The sequence below is a fragment of the Hemiscyllium ocellatum genome, chromosome 14 (assembly GCF_020745735.1).
Source record: "Hemiscyllium ocellatum isolate sHemOce1 chromosome 14, sHemOce1.pat.X.cur, whole genome shotgun sequence".
Taxonomy (NCBI): domain Eukaryota; kingdom Metazoa; phylum Chordata; class Chondrichthyes; order Orectolobiformes; family Hemiscylliidae; genus Hemiscyllium; species Hemiscyllium ocellatum.
The window spans coordinates 55,084,705-55,107,348 of NC_083414.1; the positions used below are offsets into that span (position 1 = coordinate 55,084,705).

Genomic DNA, 22,644 nt, shown 5'->3' on the forward strand with positions numbered 1-22,644 from the left:
AAGTATAAAACTCCCGGAAGCGACAACTTACCGGTCGAGCTCTATTCTGCTCTGTGGGACTTGATTGGCCAGGACCTGCTGGAGGTGTATGTCAGTATGCTTCTGGCAGGTACCATGAGTGAATCCATGAGGAAAGGCATCATCACCCTCATCTACAAGCGGAAGGGGGAGAGGGAAGAAATCAGAAATTGGAGACCAATCTCACTGTTGAATGCGGATTACAAAATCTTGTCAAAGGTCGTCGCCAACCAGGTCAGGTCTGCTCTGGGGTCAGTGATTCACCCTGACCAAACCTGTGCTGTACAGGGCAGGAAGATCGCTGAGAGTCTCATACTCCTCAGGGATATGATCGCCTACGTGCAGGACAGGGGGTTGGACACCTGCCTCATCAGCCTGGACCAGGAGAAAGCCTTTAACAGAATATCACACACGTATACGAGAGATGTTCTCTCCAAAGTGGGCTTGGGGAGGGAATCTGCAATTGGATCAGACTACTCTACACCAACATTGTCAGTGCAGTCTCAATCAATGGGTGGGAATCAGATAGCTTCCCAGTCAGATCTGGAATCAGGCAGAGCTGCCCTCTCTCTCCTGCCTTGTTTGTGTGCTGCATAGAGCTATTTGCCAAGTCCATCAGGAAGGATGCGAGCCTGAGAGGGGTGACTATTCCTGGCAACGGGGGCCTACAGGTTAAGGCCTCCTTGTACATGGATGATGTTGCCGTTTTCTGCTTGGATCCACTGTCCATGCATATGCTCATGTGCATATGTGACCAGTTTGAATGGGCACCGGGGGCCAAGGTGAACCGAGGCAAGAGCAAGGCCATGCTCTTTGGGAACTGGGCCGACCAATCCTCCATCCCTTTCACTGTCAGAACTGACCACCTGAAGGTCCTGGGTATTTGGCTCGGTGGGGCTGGGGCGTGTGCAAAGTCTTGGGAGGAGCGTATCAGGAAAGTGAGGCAGAAACTGGGCAGATGGAAGCAACGGTCGCTCTCTATCACAGGGAAAAACCTGATCATCAGGTGTAAGGCATTTTCAGTGTTGTTATATGTGGCACAGGTCTGGCCTATTCCCAGAACGTGTGCCGTCGCAGTCACCTGAGCCATTTTCCATTTTGTATGGAGATCAAAGATGGCCAGGGTCCAAAGGGACTTGACATACAAAGATCTAGGCAACGGGGGAGAAAACACACCTAATGCCACCCTCACCCTGATGGCCACCTTTGTGTGTTGCTGCATTTGGTTGTGCGTGGATCCCCGGTACGCAAACACCAAGTGTCACTATGTACTGAGGTTCTACCTGTCCCCAGTGTTGCAAAGGATGGGCCTGGCCTCGCTGCCGCGGAATGCTCCGAGTAGTTGGACCGTTCTGTATCACCTGTCCTTCATGGAGAAATTTATGAAGAAAAACACCTTTGACCACAAATCCATCAGGAAGTGGTCAGCACGTAGTGTCCTTGAGACCCTTCGGGAAAAGGAGAGGACGGATCCTATCGAGCGGTTCCCTAAGCAGACTGTCAAAGCCATTTGGCAGAATACCTCATCGCCAGAACTTTCCAACAATCACCAAGACATGGCTTGGCTGGTGGTAAGAAGGGCTCTGCCTGTGAGATCCTTTATGCACGCCTGGATTCTCAGCCGCACCGCACGCTGCCCTCGAAGTGGCTGTGTAGGGGACGCGACTGTCACACACCTCCTTCTGGAATGTGTCTACGCAAAGGAAGTCTGGAGAAGAATGCAGTGATGTTTGTCGAGGTTCGTCCCAAGCAGCGCAATGACGCGGGACTCCATGCTCTACGGTCTGTTCCCCAGGGCGCACACCGAGACGAACATCAACTGTGCCTGGAGGATCATCAACTCGGTGAAAGACGCTCTCTGGGCGGTCCGAAACCTGTTGATCTTCCAGCTGAAGGAGCTGACCCCAACTGAGTGTTGCAGACTGGCACATTCCAAGGTCCAGGACTACGTGCTGAGGGACACGCTGAAGCTTGGGGCAGCTGCCGCCAAGGCGCGGTGGGGAAAGACCACTGTGTAATGTCTGCCTGCTGAAGAAGAACAGGATGCCCACTCAGTAATCGGGCCCGGCTGACGCCCCAGCTAAATATCAGCACAGTCAATGTACAGACCTGTATATACGAATGATTAATTCTGATCTCTGTATGTAAAGAAATGCAATGCGTACATAAGAATGGCATGACCAATTGTATAGATATCAAAACAATTTTATGAACAAGATATATTTTTGAAATTAAAGAAAACGTGGTGAAACAGACTCAGTCAAGGATTTCAAAACAGAAACTGGATACAGTTGGTTCTGCTATGACATATGTTTCTTTAACGTTAATCAGCACGAACACAATTGAAGAATTTCGACCATTATTTGTAGAATGTGAACTCTCCTTATCTGTGTTGGCTATAAGGCAATTCTGGCTCCATTTGTTTAAATGGCATGTCTCTTGTGCGATTTTCTCATAACATGAGATCGCACAAGAATGGAACTACCATATTATATCATAATCGACTGTTAATACCTCAAATAGGAAAAACATTTACAGAGTTAGGATCAAAGACTGAGTCTAGCTGAGTTCTTCCAGACAGCTAAAATATGGACACACTGGACCAAGTGATCTTCCTCTATGCTGTAACAATTTAATTCTATGGTTGTGGGAACACCTAGCATTCAGGTTGTAAAGTTAGTGAACTTGATTTCAAATCCTGAAAGCTGTAGTGTCCCAAGGACAGAACATGAGATGCTGTTCACACTTGTGCTGAGGTTCACTGAATTACTACAGCAACCTGATTTCGAAATGTTGGCCAGGGAACATAGTGGTTTGTTGAAGTGCGAGGAGTTTGCTGGAAAGGGGGGGATTTGAAACCACGTTGCTTCAGTCTCACCTGCAGTCCGGCACATCTCCCACATTTCCTGGTAAGATGTCTGCTTCTTGTCAATCCCGAGCTCGGTGATGGAAGTCTGCTGCTTCAGAAAGTAAGTGCCTGCATTCCTGAGCACTGGTCACAGCCATGGGTACTCTGGGGGGTCTTTGGAGTCAATTTGGAGTCAGGTGAATTGACCATGCTAAATTGTCAATAGTGCTAGGAGCATTAGTCAGAGGGAAACGGGTCTGGGTAGGTAACTCTTGGGATGGTCAGTGTGGAGTTTTTGGGCCTAAGGGCCTGTTTCCGCACTGTAAGGAATCTAATCTAACCTTCACGAAGTCATGTCGACTCTGCCCAACAGTTATGTGTCTTTCTAAATGCTCTGTTATTACATCCTTGACAATAGAATCTATATTTTCCCAATGACATAATAATAATCTAACTGACCTATAGTTACATATTTTTCACCCTCCTTATTTGCTCCATGAGCAGTTCCTCTCTCATTGGGAATTCTTATATCTAAGGATTCCTGGTAGACCTTTACCACTGGATCAACTAAGTGAGTAGCAGCTTCCTTTCATATCCTAAGAAGAAACCATCAGATTCAGGAGTCTCATCAGCATTTTGCGCCATTAGTTTTCCTGATACTTTTGCTCCAGTGATGGTTATTGTAATTAGTTCCACACACCCAACACCATTTTGCCCGTTAATTAGTTATTATTTTTGGAATGCTACTATTGCCCTCTACTGTGAGGATTAATGCAAAGTATTTGGTCAAGCCCCCTGACATTCCTTAATTCCACATTATGATTCCCCCGGCCTCATTTTCTAGGGGGCCTATGTTCACTTTGGCCTCTCCTTTCCTTTTTATAGAGTCTTGGAGTCATGCAGCATGAAAACAGACCCTTCAGTCCAACTCATCCGTAACTACAAGTTTCCCAAATTGGTCTTATTTCACTGCATTTTTTCCTTACCCTTCTAAACTTTTTTGATTCATGTGCCTGTCCGAATATCTTTTAAACATTGTAATTGTTCCTATATCCACTACAACCTCTGGCCAATCGTTCCACCATAACAAATTTGTAAGGAGATCTCAGTTATCTGTATGAATAATAGGGTCGTTATGGTAAAAGAGTTTAACTTTCCAAACATCAACTGGGACTGGCATAATGTTAAGGGTTTAGATGGAGAGGAATTTGTTCTGAGTGTACAAGAAAATTTTCTGATTCAGTATGTGGATGTGCCTACTAGAGAAGGTGCAAAAGTTGACCTACTCTTGGGAAAAAAGGCAAGGCAGGTGACTGAAGTATCTGTGGGGGAGCACTTTGGGAACAGCAACCATAATTCTATTAGTTTTAAAATAGTGATGGAAAAGGGTAGACCAGATCTAAAAGTTGAAGTTCTAAATTTGATGGTATTAGGCAAGAACTTTCAAAAGCTGATTGGGGGCAGATATTCGCAGGTAAAGGGACAGCTGGAAAATGGGAAGTCTTCAGAAATGAGATAATGAGAGTCCAGAGACAGTATATTCCTGTTAGGGTGAAAGGAAAGGCTGGTAGATGTAGGGAATGCTGGATAATTAAAGAAATTGAGGGTTTGGTAAAGAAAAAGAATGAAGCATATGTCAGGTATAAAAAGTAAAGATTGTGTGAATCCTTAGAAGAGTATAAATGCAGTCAGAGTATACTAAAGGTAGTAGGAGTATAACTCCAGGGAAATCAGGATGGAAAAAGGGGGATATGAGAGTTTTGGCAAATAGAGTTAAGGAGAATCCAAAGGGATTTTATAAATTTAATAAGGACAAAAGGACGAGAATAGAGCTCCTCAAAGATCAACAAGGCAGCCTATGTGTCGAAACACAGGTGATGAGGGAGATACTAAAGGAGTATTTTGCATCAGTATTTACTGTGGAGAAGGAAATGGAAGATACAGAATGTAGGGAAATAGATGGTGACATCTTGAAAAATGTCCATATTACAGAGAAGGAAGTGCTGGATGTCTTGAAACACATAAAAATGGATAATTCCCCAGGACCTGATCAGGTGTACCCTCAACCTCTGTGGGAAGCTCGGGAAGTGATTGCTGGGCCTCTTGCTGAGATATTTGTATCATCAATAGTCACAGGTGAGGTGCTGGAAGACTTGAGGTTCACTAATGTGGTACCACTGTTTAAGAAAGGTGGTAAGGACAAGCCAGGGATCTGTAGACCAGTGAGCCTGATGTCAGTGGTGGGCAAGTTGTTGGAGGGAATCCTGAGGGATAGGATGTACATGTATTTGATTAGGTATAGTTGACATGGCTTTGTGTGTGGGGAATCATGTATCGCGAACCTGACTGAGTTTTTTGAAGAAGTAACAAGAGGATTGATGAGTGCAGAGCAGTAGACATAATCTATATGGACTTCAGTAAGGCTTTCGACAAGGTTCCCCATGGGAGATTGGTTAGCAAGGTTGGGTCTCATGGAATACAGGGAGAATTAGCCATTTGGAAACAGAACTGGCTTCAAGGTAGAAGACAGAGAGTGGTGGTGGAGGGTTGTTTTTCAGACCAGTGGAGTGTCACAAGGATCAGTGCTGGGTCCACTCCTTTAAATGATTTGGATGCAAGCATAAGAAGTATAGTTAGTAAGTTTGCAGATGACACCAAAATTGGAGGTGTAGAAGACAACGAAGAAGGTTACCTCAGATTACAACAGGATCTTGACCAGATGGGCCAATGGACTGAGGAGTGGCAGATGGAATTTAATTTAGATAAATGCGAGGTGCTGCATTTTGGGAAAACAAATCTTAGCAGGACTTATACACTTAATGGTAAGGTCCTAGGGAGTGTTGCTGAACAAAGAGACTTTGGAGTGCAGGTTCATAGCTCCTTGAAAGTGGAGTCGCAGGAAGATAGGATAGTGGAGAAGGCATTTGGTATGCTTTCCTTTATTGGTCAGAGTACTGAGTACAGGAGTTAGGAGGTCATGTTGCGGCTTTACAGGACATTTGAGTCATAGAATCATAAGAGTAATACAGCATGAAAAAGGCCCTTTGGCCTAAACTGGTCCATGCCAGCCATACTGCCCACCCATTCATATCTCTCTAAACTTGCCATCCAGGTACCTATCCAAATATTTTTGAAATGTTGCTATTGTACCTGTCTCAACCCTGCCTCCCCGGCAGCCCATTCCATATATGCATCACTCTCTTCATGAAGAAATTGCTCCTCAGGTCTTTCTTAAATCTTTCCCCTCTCACCTTTCACCTATGCCCTCTAGTTGTCAAATCACTATCCCTGAGAAAAAGACTATATGCATTCATTCTATCTGTACCCCTCATGAGCTTTTACACCTCAATAAGCTCAACCCTCATTTTTCTATGTTCCAAGGAATAAAGTCCTATCCTGGCCAACCTCTCCCGCTACCAACCTCATAAATCTTCTTTATGCTCTTTCCAGTTTAACTGTCTTTCTTATAAAAGGGTGACAAAGACTGCACAAATTCACCAAATGCAGCTTCACCAATGACTTACACAACTGTAACATAACACCTTAACTCCTATACTAAATGTCTCGGCTAATGAAGGCCAGTAGGTTCAATGCCATCTTCACCTGTGATTTCACTTTCAAAGAACTATGTACTTGTACTCCTAGGTCCCTCTGTTCCACAACACTTCTCAGGACCTTACCATTTACTGTATTAGTCCTACCTTGGTTTGACTTGCCAAAGAGCAACACCTCACACTTATCTGTACTGAATTGCCTTCACCAATTCTTAGCCCACTTTCCCATCTGATCAAGATCCCTCTGTAATTTTTGATAACCTTCCGCGCTATCAACTATACCTCCTAATTTGATATCATTCACAAACTTAATCATGCCTTGTGCATTCACATCCAGATCATTTATGTAAATAACAAATATAGATCCTCGCACCAAACTGTGACACACGACTCATCACAGGCCTCCAATCCGAGAAACAGTCTTCATTAGATATCATTTCTAAAAGACGTTCGTGAATCAGATGTGTTTTTCTAATGGTCAATGATAGTTTCACAATCATTACTGAGCAAAGTTTTCAATTCAAAACATTTTATTGATCAATTGAATTCAAATTTTAACCATTACTGTGGAAGTGAGAATGTGCACCAGGTATAAGCAGGCAGGGAAAGTGTTAAGTTCTGAGTTTTGTGAAACAAGAGGTTCAGCTGAGCATGTCTCAGATCAGATATGACCTTACATTTAACAATGGGGTGCTGGAGGCAAGGGTAAAGGGTTAACAAGGTGGAAAAACAGTCATTCTGTAAAGTCATTTAACAATATTGGAAGCATTCAGTATGAAAGGTCAGTTAATAAAGGGAAAAGTATCCATTATATGAATCCAGTTGACAGGGTTCAGAACATTCAATGTATAACAGTGAAGGGCTTGGTCTCTGCTATTGATACTCGTTGACTGTAATGGTCACCTAATTAATATGTATGTTGCCTTATCTGGATGCTCCTCCCTGTAAAATGATTATATAGATCATTGAGAAACTGTTGTTTAAGAGAAGAGTGGGAAACCATGTCCTTGTGCAAATGGGCTATCATTCTATCTCTTTCCCTCTCCCGGGCCTGGAATAAAGGAAGGTACTGTGTGTCTGAGGGTTTTGCTTCAATAGAAGGAGGAAACGAGATGACAATATTGGTGTAGTCAGCAGGATCCAAACATATAGTTACGATCAGATGGTGTCAGTGGCTGCCTGGAACATCAGTGTCTTGAGACAGATGACCCTCAAGGTAAGATTTTAAACCTTGGTCCCTCTTGATATTCCTGTGTACCAGAGGTGGTCCCCTCACTCAATTGTTCTCTATTCTTTGGATTCCTGGAATGGTAATTAGTTCAGTCAAGAGACACAGTTTTGCAAGCATGCTGACGAACAGAGGTTCCAGCCCCCTGTGCTGCATTGGGAGGTGCGTTTGATTGAGTTTCAAGTCCTCTGTGCGGTATTGGGGTTTGATTCCCCGGAGTGGGTGTGATTGAGGTTCGAGTCCTTTGTGCAGGAGTGTGATTCGAGTCACCTGGAGTGGGTGTGATTGAGGTTCGAGTCCTCTGTGTGGTACTGGCATTCGAGTCTACTTGGTGGGTTGATTTGAGGTTCAAGGCCTCCACACTGTACTGAGGTTCAAGCTTTTTGTGTTTAGGTGATCTTCGAACTCTCTGTGTTTGAGTTTCAAGCCCTCTGTGTTTAATTGGGGTTCGAGTTTTCCGGTTTAATTGGGGATTGAGTTTTCTGTGTTTAATTGGGGATTGAGTTTGCTGTGTTGAATTGGGATTTGAGTTTTCTGTGTTGAATTGGGATTTGAGTTTTCTGCATTTAAGTGGGAATTGGTTTGCTGGTATCATTGTTAAATCTAAAACGGTTAAAGTACCTTTAGAAAAACAGGGCAGGCACTTGATAAATCGGGTCTTTCATCCCCGTTAGGAAAAATTTGATAATCCACGTGATGAGTTATATTGCATGCAATTCTGTTCTCCTTGCTATCAGAAGGATATTGTGAAACTTGAAAGAGTTCAGAAAAGATTTACAAGAATGTTGCCAACATTGGAGGATTTGAGCTAGAGGGAGAAATTGAATAGGCTAAGGCTGTTTTCCCTGGTGCTTTGGAGGGTGAGGTTTATAAAATCATGAGGGGCATGGATAGGATAAATAGACAAGATCTTTTACCTGGAGTGGGGAGTTCAGAACTAGCGGGCATAGGTTTAGGGTGAGAGGGGAATGACATAAAAGGGACCTAAGGGGCAAGTTCATGCAGTGGAATCTACGTGTATGGAATGAGCTGCCAGAGGAAGTAATGGAGGCTAGTACAATTGCGATACTTGAAAAGCATCTGGATGGGTATATGAATAGGAAGGGTTTATCTAGATATGGGCAGGGCACTGGCAAGTGTGACTAGATTCGGTTGGGATATCTGGTCGGCATGGACGAGTTGGACCGAAGGGTCTGTTTTACTGCTGTAGATCTCTATGACTCTATTTCCTTTATTTATGCTGTTAATTTGATTATTTTATTTCAAAAATTACCGGCATCTAAGCAAGGAAGCATTTATCGCATCATAGAATCCCTACAGTGTGAAAGCAGGCCAGTCGGCCTCGAATCCATACTGACCCACTGAAGAGCCTGTTCCTGTAACCCTTTACTTCCCATGACTAATCCACCTAACCTGCAATCCCAGGATACAATGGGCAATTTAGTATGGCCTATCCACCTGACATACACATCGTTGGACTGTGAGAGATAAGTGGAGCACCCAGAGGAAACCTATGCAGATATAGGGAGAATGAGCAAACTCCACACAGACAGTCACCCAAGGCTGGTATCAAACACAGATCCCTGGTGCTGTGAGGCAGCCGTGCTAACCACTGAGCCTGCCTACCACCCCTAATTTTGCCATTTTATCTCACTTTGATCTCAGTTAATTTTTATCCTTGTACATTCTGTCCTTTCCCTGTCCCACTTTGGGTATTGTTATCTAAATACCTGCCCTGCCATGCCATGATATCTTTTATTTTGTCAGCCTACTTTTCATCTCGCCCCTACCCATATTTAATTTGAAGTTCTCTCTTCAGCCCTAGTTATTTGTTTCACCAGGACACTGACCCCTCAGCCTCTCACCCTACCAGGACACCTGTCCAGCACAGCACAATTACAGTTGGCCCTATCACTACTATGTTCCTATTTCCTCCCCCACATGAATGTAACGTCACTGTACAGAGACCTGGGATGTGGAAATACAGGTTTAATTCCCGCCATAATAGCTGATGGCATTTAAATGTAACAAGTAAATCTAGAATATAAAGCTCATTTCAATAATAGTACCATGAAACTTGCACTGATTGTTGTCAAACCCTAACCGATCCAGTAATATTCACAGGGTTGTACAGGAAGGAAACAAACTCTTCTGCCCACCTTGCCCAAGATGACCAGATATCCTAATCCAGTCCTGTTTTCCAGAATTTGACCCAAATCCCTCTAAACCATTCTTATTCATATACCCATCCAGATGCCTTTTAAATATCATAATTGTACCAGCCTCTACTGCTTCCTCGTGCATCTCATTCCCTTCACATACCACCCACTGTGTGAAAAAGTTGCCTCTCGGGTTCCTTTTATATCTTACCCCTCTCACTTAAACCTATCCCATTTAGCTTTGAACTTTTGTACACTGGGAAAAAGATCTTGGCTATCCAGCTCACCCATGAATTTATAAATCTCTACAAGATGACCCTTCAGCCTCTCACCCTACAGGGAAAATAGCCCCAGGCTATTCAGATTCACTCTTTTGCTAAAACCCTTTTACCTCAGCAACATCATTGATTGCCCTTAGGAAAGGAAATCTGTTCAAAGTTTGTGAGAAGATTTGTAGCTCGGGTGCTCGTTGTTGTGATTCTGTTTGCCGAGCTGGGAATTTTTCTTGCAAACGTTTCGTCCCCTTTCTAGGTGACATCTTCAGTGCTTGGGAGCCTCCTGTGAAGCGCTTCTGTGCTGATTCCTCTGGCATTTATACTGGTTTGAATCTGCCGCTTCCGGTTGTCAGTAGCTGTTCGCTGCAGTGGCCGGTATATAGGGTCTAGGTCGATGTGTCTGTTGATCGAATTCGTGGATGAGTGCCATGCTTCTAGGAATTCCCTGGCTGTTCTCTGTTTGGCCTGTCCTATAATAGTGGTGTTGTACCAATCGAATTCATGTTGTTTGTCATCTGAGTGTACGGCTACTAGGGATAGCTGGTCGTGTCGTTTCGTGGCTAGTTGGTGTTCATGGATGCGGGTTGTTAGCTGTCTTCCTGTTTGTCCTATGTAGTGTTTTGTGCAGTCCTTGCATGGGATTTTGTAAACTACATTGGTTTTGCTGCTGCTGGGTATCGGGTCCTTTGTCCTGGTGAGTTGTTGTCTGAGAGAGGCTGTTGGTTTGTGTGCTGTTATGAGTCCTAGTGGTCGCAGCAGTCTGGCTGTCAGTTCAGAAATGCTCCTGATGTATGGGAGTGTGGCCAGTCCTTTGGGTTGTGGCATGTCCTCATTTCGTTGTCATTCCCTGAGGCATCTGTTGATGAAATTGCGCGGGTATCCGTTTTTGTTGAATACCTTGTATAGGTGTTCTTCTTCCTCTTTTTGTAGTTCAGGTGTGCTGCAGTGTGTAGTGGAAATCTGTCATCCTGTCCTTGTCTAGAGTGCATGTGACTCCAGATATACCATGATGCAGTTGACTCTTAGAAATGGACTAGCAAACTACTTAGTTCAAGCCATTGGATTTCTGCAATACTGATTTCATGACAAAAGAAGCAAGCTAAAAACAACTTGACATCAACTGTTTCATTTTAAGATACAGAACCTGTGGAATTTTATTGACATATTTTCTTAATCTGTTTTATTTTGCTTAGCCATGCGGTCTCTGGTCCTCTGTGAATTTCTATTTCTCTGCATGCTTGGAGTTTCAATGTGTGTGTTTGTACCTCTTAGAAGGAAGTAGGATACATTTGAACATTTTAGTAGTTTGTGATTCTGTTTTGTGAGTGGGTTTTAGTTCTTATAATGTTTAATTTTGGAATACCTGTATGTTTTAAATCTTGCAAATCCTTCACAGTAAAGTGAAAGGGATTAAAGCATCCTATTTCAAAATTCAAAATCTGTTACAATCACGCAAGAGGTATGGAACGAATGAAATTGGGTACTCCCAGTTTTAACACAAGTAAATTTTCCCTTTTGCATTCTCTCACCACTTGCCACAAGCCCAGTCTGCCAGATATATCCTTCAGGTCTCAGCCAGCTCAGTTGGAAGTGCTGTTACTAAGCCATTTTTGCTAATGGCAATTGCTCCTCAGTATTGTTTGCAGATTATGGTCCTCTTTGTCCAAGAAGCCTCCAAGCTAGGGGAGGTAATTGAAAGGAGGCTCATTCCTCTCTACATTTGACCTGAGGCTTTTTGTAATCTGGAGTAAACATTCAAGACTTGGAGTATAATTGCCTTCCTGCTACCACTCTGTCATTGCAAGAGAGTCACGAACTAGCAGATAAAGACAGGCTCAAGATAGTGACTGAGACATCTGTGATTTTGACAAATAAAGATGATTATTTAAGTTTAACAGTCAGTCACTCTTTGCTTAACTAGTCTGCAACATCTCTTCCAGTCTTGGTAAATCTCACAGGTGTTGGTGAGGACTTTGTAGAATTGACTGGGCTGGGAGTGCCATTGATTTGATGCCTATGTCAGGCGCACGGTTCTATCCTTATTATACTCTTCTACTGTGGTTTGATACTGGCATCTACCTGACAATGTAGAAAGCTACCAAGGAATGTCATGTGGACAAAGAAAACAGACCAAATCCAACCAAGCCCCATACGTTTACTCTGCCACCAACAATATGATGGAAGTAGTCACTGATGGTGCTATCAGGTAGCACTTACTCAGCAACAGTCTGGATACTGTTATAATTTTGGGTTCCATCAGGTCACATGGCACCTCACCTCATTTTAGTCTTTGTCCAAACATGGATAAAAGAGCTGAACTCCAAAGGTGATAGAAGTTGACTGCCCATGACACCACGGACATGTTGTCACCAACAGAGACGTCGAGCAGCCCCAGTAAAACAAAATCAATGAGAATCAAGGAAAACTCCATAGGTTGGAGTCATACATAGCACAAATGAAGATGGGTGTGGTTGTAGGAAGCCACATCGTCTCAGTCCCAGGATATCACAGCAGGAATTCCATGGGAACGAGGACTGAAACAAGTTGAAAGTCTCTGTAATCAAATTTACAGAGTGAGACAACCACAATATAAACCGCAAGTATATAAACACTTAGTTAAAGAACTTGCAAAGAAACTTATCAAATTGATAAATAATTACAGAAAATTCAATATTTCAGTGAAAACAGCAAGCATTCGTAAAGAGAAGGCAGATTGTGAAAAATATCTTTTTTGCACACACACAGATGTTTCAGAGTGGAGCTGTGATATGGATTTTGGACAAATTCAATGTCCCGTAAATATTCATTGCAAGCTTAGCACAAATTTGTTTGAACACTGACTCAAAATGTCATGGATTCAAACTTTGATTGGATATTGAGGTTTAACATAATACTCAGTTACATGGTCAGATTTATAATCAAAGTGGTGAGGTCTCATCTGTGTTCTGATTGATCGTATGGAAACATTGAGTCCTCTCAAAGTCTGGGGCAACATTGTTCCCCCAACAATGTCAACAAACTAATGGGCCATTCATCCCTGTTTATGGAACTGTGATTCCTCCATGACAAGGAATTCACAGAATTAGAGCACACAACAGGTTAATTGGACTAATTGCTCTCCGTTGGTGTTCACCATTAACAGAAGTTTCCTCCGACTTTTCTTTATCAAGGTGAACAGTGCTCTAAAAGTGGAGCTACAGGTAGACAGGTCAGTGGAGAAGGCTTTTGGCACACTGGCCTTCATCAGTCAAGACAGAGTATAGAAATTGGGAAGTTATGTTGCAGTTGTACAGCATGTTGGTGTGATTGTACTTGGAGAATTCTCTTCAGTTTTGGTCACTTTGCTATAGGATGTTATTAAACTGTTAAGAGTGCAGAAGAAATTTACAAGGATGTTGTCAGGACTCAATGAGCTGATCTATAAAGAGGTTGGTCAAGCTCTTTTTATCTCAAGCATAGCAGACTGGGAGGGCTGGATCCTGGAGAAGTACATAAGATCATGAGAGGCATGAATAGGGTGCATGCACTCAGGCTTTTTCCCAGGGTTGGGGAAATCAAGGACTAGAGGGCATCAATTTAAGGTTAGGATGAAAAGAATAAAAGGGAACCTGAGGGGCAACCTTTTTACACAGAGGGTAGTACACATATGGAATGAGCTGCCAGTTAAAGTGGTTGAGGCAGGTACAGTAACAACACTTAAAAGGGATTTGGACAAATGCATGGGTAGGAAAGGTTTAGTAGGATTCTAGATTAGAGTGGTGCTGGAAAAGGACAGCAGGTCAGTCAGCATCCAAGGAGCAGGAAAATCAACGTTTCGGGCAAAAGCCCTTCATCAGGAATGATTCTGATTTCCAGCATCTGCAGTCCTCACTTTTGCCTAGAAGGTTTAGAAGGATATGGGCCAAGTGCAGGGAAATGGTGTGAGCTTTGATGGACATTTTGGTTGACGTGAACCAGTTTGAGACAAAGGGCCTGCCTCTTTGCTGTAGGAGTCTATAGTTGAGAAGGGCGGCACTGGAAAAGCACAGCAGGTCAGGCAGCATTTGAGGAGCAGGATTCTGTGACTAACAGTTATCATTCCCATCGCATTTCTTCCTATCCATTTTCATTATCATCTCCTTTGCAGTCTCTTTCTGTCATTTCCCATACATTTCCTCTCTCAATCACACCCATTATTTATCACCATGTCCCACTGGGTCCTGCACACAGTGATGGACAAGTCTGCATTCACCTGCTGACCTGCGCCAGCTGCACTGATTCCACAGACAGTGCGCAGGCGTGAATTCCCCCGCCCCCACCACCCAAGGCCCGGCCTCTCCATTAGACCCCGCCCATTCGCAGAGGCCTCGCCTGCCACCGGAAACCGGCCCGTGGAGGCCCCACCTCTTTCCGAGGGCCTCCGACATCCTCCACCCCACGCAGGCGAGTCAGGAGGCCCGGAGGCCCTGCCCCCTTCCGGGACCCGTCCCACCCATCAGCGGTCCCGCCCCTACACTGGCGAAACCATTCCGTCCAGAGGCCCCGCCCCTTTTCCAGAGGCCCCATCCCCTGATCCCATCCTCCGCCGCTCTCCCAATAAACCCCCACCTCGTCAGCCTGAGGTCCCGCCCCTTTTCTTCATCCCCGTCCCCCGCTCCTCCCCCAACAAGTCCAAGTCGTCACCCGGAGTCCCCGCCCCTTTTCTTCATCCCCGTCCCCCGCTCCTCCCCCAACAAGTCCAAGTCGTCACCCGGAGTCCCCGCCCCTTTTCTTTATCCCCATCCCCCGCTCCTCCCCCAACAAGTCCAAGTCGTCACCCGGAGTCCCCGCCCCTTTTCTTTATCCCCATCCCCCGCTCCTCCCCCAACAAGTCCAAGTCGTCACCCGGAGTCCCCGCCCCTTTTCTTTATCCCCATCCCCCGCTCCTCCCCCAACAAGTCCAAGTCGTCACCCGGAGCCCCGCCCCCTTTCCCCATCAGCCCCGCCCCCCTGGCCCCAGCCGCGCCCTGACGGCCCGCCCCACCAGTGGCCCCACCCCCCCCTCTCCGCAGGTGGCTGTCCGACTGAATGTGGAGCCGTGTGTTGCGTGCAGTCTGTGTGAGTGGCGGCTTGGCGCGGGGCCTGTTCACCATGCAGCTGAAGACGGTGGAGTTTGAGTCGCTGTTCACGGATGGCTTGAAGACTGTCGCAGGTGAGGCGGCCCCGGTGGCCGGGGAGTGATGGCGCTGGAGATGGGCTGGCCGCCATCTTAACAGCGCTCTGTGTCGAGAGCCTGCGGCCTGCTCCCTCTCTCTGTCTGTGTCTGTGTCTCCACCGTTCTCTCTCTCTCTCGCTTTTTTCATTCTCCTTCGGTCTCTTACGTTCTCCCTTGCGCTCTCATCCTCTCTCCCGATTTCTGTTTGACATTCTCTCTCTCTCTGTCTCATCTGTCCCTATGACCTGATGGTGCCCTCCTTCTCAGTTCCTTGTCTGACCCAAGTCAATCACGATTTGTCTTTGTTTGATTCCCAAGTCTATGTCCTTATCTGAAGGCCCGCAGTTCATCTATTCTCTCCCCTTCTCCCCCCCTCTTCCCCCCCCCTCTCCCCCCCCCTCTCTTCCCCCCCTCTCTCCCCTCCTCCCTCCTCCCCCCTCCTCCCCCCTCCTCCTCCCCTCCCCCCTCCTCCCCCCTCCTCCCCCCTCCTCCCCCCTCCTCCTCCCTCCTCCCCCCTCCTCCTCCCTCCTCCCCCCTCCTCCTCCCCTCCCCCTCTCCCCTCTCCTCCTCCCCTCCCCCTCTCCCCTCTCCCCCTCCCTCCCCCTCTCCCCTCTCTCCCCCTCTCCCCTCTCCCCCTCCCTCCCCCTCTCCCCTCTCCCCCTCCCTCCCCCTCTCCCCTCTCCCCCTCCCTCCCCCTCTCTCCTCTCTCCCTCCCCCTCTCTCCTCTCTCCCTCCCCCCTCTCTCTCTCTCCCTCCCCCCCCCCTCTCCCCCCCTCTCCCCCCCCCCTCTCCCCCCCTCTTCCCCCCCTCTCCCCCCCCTCTCCCCCCCTCCTCCCCCCCTCTCCCCCCCTCTCCCCCCCCCCCCTCCCCCCCCCTCCCCCTCTCCTCCCCCTCTCCCCCCCCCTCCCCCTCTCCTCCCCCCCTCCCCCCCTCCCCCTCTCCTCCCCCTCCCCTCCCCCTCTCCTCCCCCCTCTCCCCCTCTCCCCCCTCTCCTTCTCCCCCTCTCCCTGTCAGTGGTTATGGTCTTTATGCAGCTCCTTTTTGTTTCCCCTTTTTTTTGGTTACTTTTGTCTTTCCCTGCTCTTAACTCATTCGATCTTTACTTTTGATGGGTGAATGTGTTCTGGAGGGATTGCAAAATATAATTTAAAAAACTACGCATTTTCTTTCTCTCTCTCTCTCCCCCCTCCCCACCCCCTTGCAGAGCTGTTCACTAAAAACAAGTACGAGTTGAGGATCGCAGGCGGCGCCGTGAGGGATTTATTAAGTGGCAAGCAGCCAGAAGATGTGGACTTTGCCACCACGGCTACCCCCGACCGTATGAAAGAATTGTTCCAGGCCGCTGGCATCCGGTTGATCAACAATAAAGGGGAGAAGCATGGCACCATCACTGCAAGAGTAGGTCTATGATGTGAACAAAGGCCAGTCTTTCTCTGCAGCTTAAATAAACCATTTAATTCTGTTTTAAGATCTCATTCCATCCCAACATTTGCATTTATTGTCTAGAAACATTAAATCCTACACAGGCTTAATCTTAAAATCAACTTTTACTGTAACAGGAACTTAAGACAAATATTGAGTCGATTACTGTAAGATAAGGTTATGACAAAATGAAAGACTAATTCAGCAGTATACAGCAATGTCGAAGTGAAATATTGAGTTGGCTTCTATTAAAATGGTGCTGTGGTTAATACTGCCAAAAGTACAAATGTCTTTGAAGCCTCCTGAGTTTGATTGGCTGACTTAAGTTATTCAAATTTGTATGAATAAAGAATTTGGAAGACTTTTGAACAGGAGGCTTAAAAAACCCAATTGTTAAAATGTTTGTTATTGTTTAACCTTTAAATAAATGTTAATTATTTAGCTTTTACAAATAATGGAACAAGGTTGATATGGTTTAAGCTATTTTGTGAAATTATTTAAGTTTGCTCCTAATTAACTCATTTCTTTATTTGAATTAGTTGGTAATTTAGATTATTTCAGCATTTCTCGCTTCAGGTACTGAGTTATTTCTATTATATAATTTGCAATCTACAATTCTAAATACAGTATTTCTAAAAATAATTAAGATACTCATCTGTATTAGGGTCGGTGGGCTGGGAACTTGAGATCATTGTAGTTCACTTATTTTGGAGTGCGAAGTCTTAACCATTTTTAGTCACTAAATTCCGTGAGTCAGTTTAAATGAACTGAGTGAATATTGATATGTTTTGGGTTCATAACAAAGAGTTGTAATTTACCAACTTTAAATATATCGTATAGGTGAATAATCAGAACTTTGAGATTACTACGTTGCGAGTTGATGTTGTAACAGATGGGAGGCATGCTGATGTACAGTTCACAACAGACTGGCAGGCAGATGCTCAACGAAGAGACCTGACGATTAACGCCATGTTTTTAGGTAATCTTCTATTTTAGTTTCAAATGGGCAGTACTTCATGCTGCACTTCTTAATTTTTGTTCTTGTTAAATATTAAAACTTTTCTTGAACTGTAATCTTGTATGGAAGCTCATTTGATGTTTCTATTACTTCTTAGATTTGAACGGGACACTGTATGATTATTTTGATGGTTATGAAGATCTGAAAAACCATAAAGTTCGATTTGTAGGTGATCCGTCACAAAGGATACAAGAAGATTATTTGAGAATAATGCGGTATTTCAGGTTGGTTTATTTCTGCTTTACTGTTATATCTGATTAAAAATATGATTTAAACAGTATTGTATGGGGTGATTTTAACGTATAGCTTTAGTTTATGAAAAGTTTTTTTTATTCCCAGATAATTGGAAGGAATTGTATTCTCACTACAAATTTTCAACAATGACTAGATGACACAGAAGCAAGTGTAATTTACTCAAGGAACATTAAATCCTTGCATTTTTGTTTCATTAAAATTAAACTCTCACATGGATCTTCACAGAATCTGAAATTTGCTATACCATGAACCACTTCCCATTTTAAAAATGATTTCTGTATGACTAAGTAGATCACTCATTCTTTGGATTCTCATGTTTGCTATATTGTAACTTTTCTAGAAGTAATGGCCCAGATTTTCCAGTATTCACATAATTTCTAATGCACATATGGGAGTTACTCACAAATCTCCATTGTAGCAGACTGTGAAATATTTGCCCAGCACCAAGAACCCTGTAAAGTATCCATTTAAATTGGAGAATTTGAAGATTCCTCTGCATTTAAGTGGATAGTTACTGAGGAAGTGTAGATGATTAAATATCAAGAGTTCCTACTGATTAACTGTTCAATTTAACTCAACTGCAACACACCTCTCCAAATGACCGAACGCCATACCATATCTACCTCCACTTCCCACCAGATCTGATATATCCCATACACTATGATCTGCTTGAAACACTGGACTGTTATTTCAGGTTTTTTTGTGTATTTGCTTCAGATTTGATGGCAGAGACCATTATATTTTATAAAACATCCTCCATACCCTCCTTTCTTGAACCCTCTTGCTGTCAATGATGCATTGAGGTAATAGAATGCTGCAGTACAATAGAGATTTTATGTACCGATGATGTGATACTAAATTCAGTCACTCCTCCAGAATCTGATTTTCAAATGCAATTACAGAGAGAAGGGCCTATGTACATGATCTTCATTGGAGCAGAACTCTATTTGTGGGATCCCTCCATGCCATCAAGGTGCAACTCTCACTTAGTGTAGTTTAATAAAGGATCTTTTGAGATCGTAACCTTTTTAACCTGTAGCTTCATGTATTAGAACTTGCAAGTTGCCGGGTGTGCTGTTTTGAGCCTGGTTGTTTCGACCCATACATTGAATTAAATTTGTGTACATGTGCTTTCACCCAGATCCACATCCATCGGTACAGGAGATCTGATCCTCCCATGCTGACCTTGTGCTGTTTTCCTCCCCAATTGTAAGTGAGACTATAACCAATAGATGAGACTATGTATTATATCAATTTTAATTCAAACTGGCCTTTCATTTCTTTAAAGAAAGAGGACTATAGAGTTAATGATTGAGGAGTATTGCATGGCATTTGATGGTGAGAAAGCATCGTGTGGGTTTCCTCTTAGTACAGGCAACTGTGCTACTCCTATACTTTGCTTTATTCTCTGTATCCTCAACTCTCAAAATTTATTTGATCAAGGTATCTTAACTATTGGTTCTTGTTCACCAGTGGTACCAGCACGTGACTGGCACACTTTGCTTTTGCCAGGATATATTTTACAAAGTAATTAATTGTTCAGTAATTATTTGAAGAAAACCTTATGCATGCTCAATGCGACAGTAGCATCTTTAGGAATAGTACAACAGTTTTCACCTGTATTTGTAACAGATATGTGATAAATCAATCAAGTTACACAGGTATGATTCTCAGATGGATAGAATGGTATAAAATTCAGTTTTGTTGACAACTTGTGAAAAGCACCATGTTCACAAACTAACTTTGTGCTCATGTGGCAGATGGGAATTTTGGATCATGATATGCAGCAACCCCATGCTTTGAGCACTATGGATAAAATGTGTAGATTCTGTCGAAGACAAGCAAGTTATGGCAAATGAGGGACCCCTGTCATTTAGAGCCCTACCCCTCCACTCAAGCTTATCCTTCTCTCTGTAGGCAAATTATAAAACTCAACACATTTGGGTCTATGGACTCTTTCTCTGGAAGAGTGGCTGGACTGGTACAATAACTGTTGTAGGAAGCAGATAAGCCTTGAAACCACAGAAAAATATCTGGTTCATTATACTGGTAACTTTATATCTTCTAGGTTTTATGGCAAGGTTGCCAAAGAGGCAGGGGACCATGACCCGAAGGCACTCAAGTCAATAAAACAGTATGCAAAGGGTCTTGCAGGGATTTCCGGAGAGAGAATCTGGCTAGAGCTGAAAAAAACTTTAGTGGGAAATCACGCTGCTCATCTTGTCAACCTCATGTATGACCTGGATGTAGCCCAGTATATTGGTAGGCATATATCATTCTTGATGTATCTTGTTTAGTAATGTACATTCCCTTTATAGCTCTATAACTTGGTAGATAGTTATGCGCCATCTTTATATAACTTTGTATTTCAGCTTTTAATTTTCTTTATCCATTTCTGTAGGATTACCAGTAATTGAAGGCAACCTGGAAGAATTGAACAAAGTGTGCAAAAATGCACACCATCATTCTCCAAAGCCTATGACTGTACTTTCAGCACTGTTTCGAACACAGGATGATGTTCTGAGGCTTGATTTGAGACTCAAAATTTCGAAAGAGGAGAAACAACTTGGTTTATTCATTGTTAAGTACAGAAGAGATTTGATCAAGGCTGATGGGGCTGATCCATTAAAACCCTACAGAGATTTCATTATAGATGTAAGTAAAAATATTTATAATTTTCAAAGTGAAAAGATGGCAACGCAAGTAAAAATCAGTTTATTTACTGAATCTTCTGAAAGTAAAGCATTCCATTGACTCAAAATATTTGAAAATTTCTGGGGAAAAGAACCTCCAACACATGGTTCTTGAAGTGTTTTTAAAATGGGGTAAAATGCTAAAATGGGCTTTGTGCACTGCCCAGTGTTTTCTCTGTTTCTGTTCTGGACATTGAAGTTTATGTTGCATCATCATATATTAAATATCCAGAGTGCTGCCTCCATGTGCAGAGCTGAGGGAGAACGTTCTGACCATAAGTCAAAGCATTTGTTAATTTCTATGAATTGGGAATCTCTCATCATAAATCGGGTAATTAAAAAACATTGTGACTGATTTCACCTGAACATTTATGGCAAATTAGATGAGACATACTGAATCCATGCTGAGGCTTTTTATGTTTGATTCTATAGCATTCTTGAGTAGTTTCAATAACAAAAGTGGAAAACCCACTGAATCAAATTCAGAATTGTTTTAGAAAACATAAGATTGCTGGGGGCTTGAGTATTCAAAGACTACTTTCAACACCAATTTTGACAATAGATAGAAGTACTTAATAAGCATGGAACCATTTTCCCTGATCAGGCAGGACCACAGAATCACAAATTTAACTGTCTCTACTAACACTTAGCCTTTTTGTTTCAACAAAGGTAGATAGTTTAGATTCAAAATTGTTGCTGCCTTAATAAGCAATATGTAAAATCAGAATTTATTATGCATTGCTCTGAAACTATCAACCATTTTAAGATGCCAGTGTGGTGTTTTAACATCCAGGAGTTACCACTACTTGTATTACGAAAGTTTCATTTGAAATCAGTGTTACATTTGGGATGTTAAAAGCAGACAGATCACAGATTAACATCTCAAAATTGCACTTCTCTTGAAAGTTCCTAACCATTAATTTTCAAGCAATCCCTTCATTAGTTGACTTGTTATAATTGTATGGTTAAGTTGGTTGCTGAATGATTTGTGGTGATGCTGCATTGGTATAATTGTTTTCTGTTCACATTTCAGTCCAGGGAACCAGATGTGCAAAGCAGAGTATGCGAATTGTTAAAGTACCAAGGAGAGGAGAAGTTACTAAAAGCTATGGAACAGTGGTCCATTCCACGCTTCCCTGTTAGTGGCCATGATTTAAGGAGAATAGGAATTGTTTCTGGAAAGGAAATTGGGACAATGTTGCAGGAACTTCGGAATACGTGGAAAAAGAGTGGTTACTTGATGGATAAGGAAGAACTGCTAAGTATGGTAAAAAGTCCATAAACACATCTCTCATTGTGGAATGAAGAAAAAAAGACTGTTACATTGAAAACTATTTTTATTCTCCTAAATATTTTTGTTGCAACCCTTTATCAACCTTGGATTTTGTTTATGTATATGTTTGTTGTATGGCATCTTTAAATTCATTGACTTTTCTGTCACCAAGATCCTTGTAGTTTACTTACATGATTGCTTGTTTTATTAAGAATAAGAATCAGACTTAAAATCAATCTGATAGATTTGGATACATGTGGATGACTAGGAGTCAGTTTAGATTTGGTGATTCTTTCATCTAATCGTGCCTTCAAGGTTCCAACAGCTTGTATAGCTAAAGATTAGTTCACTGTACTAGATAAATAACAACAGGCTTTAAAGAAACCTGAAGGACAAGGTCTAAAATATTTTTTCTATGTTAAATTTGCATTCTGATTTGCCTGTTATCCTGTCACCTATTGTGTAGTTTATTTTGTAATGAAGGACATTTAAAGAAAATTAAAAATCTGAGCTCATTATCAGATGTTATTGTTCTATTTGTCTTCAGATTTTGGACTAAAGTTTTCATATCTATGTTTTCAGTTTTTAAGATATGATTTTTCCATTGTAATTGCAATGAATTAGTGTTACTTTAACAACTGTAATAAGCTATTTCACTAAACAGTAATTATTCCTGATATGCAACAAATTATGACTAGAAGAAGTTGGGAGGCTGAATGACCTACTTC

General features: G+C 43.2%; 1 protein-coding gene across 1 annotated transcript; it reads left to right on the plus strand.

Annotated features, from left to right (window-relative positions):
- The first annotated feature begins 15,107 nt into the window (after positions 1 to 15,107).
- trnt1 (tRNA nucleotidyl transferase, CCA-adding, 1) lies at positions 15,108 to 22,394 on the plus strand. The gene is made up of 7 exons (XM_060835222.1): positions 15,108 to 15,252; positions 16,460 to 16,653; positions 17,518 to 17,656; positions 17,793 to 17,919; positions 20,019 to 20,212; positions 20,352 to 20,605; positions 21,677 to 22,394. The coding sequence occupies exons 1-7, from the start codon at positions 15,129 to 15,131 to the stop codon at positions 21,923 to 21,925; spliced, it is 1,281 nt and encodes a 426-aa protein (XP_060691205.1). The 5' UTR covers positions 15,108 to 15,128; the 3' UTR covers positions 21,926 to 22,394.
- Positions 22,395 to 22,644: the final 250 nt, after the last annotated feature.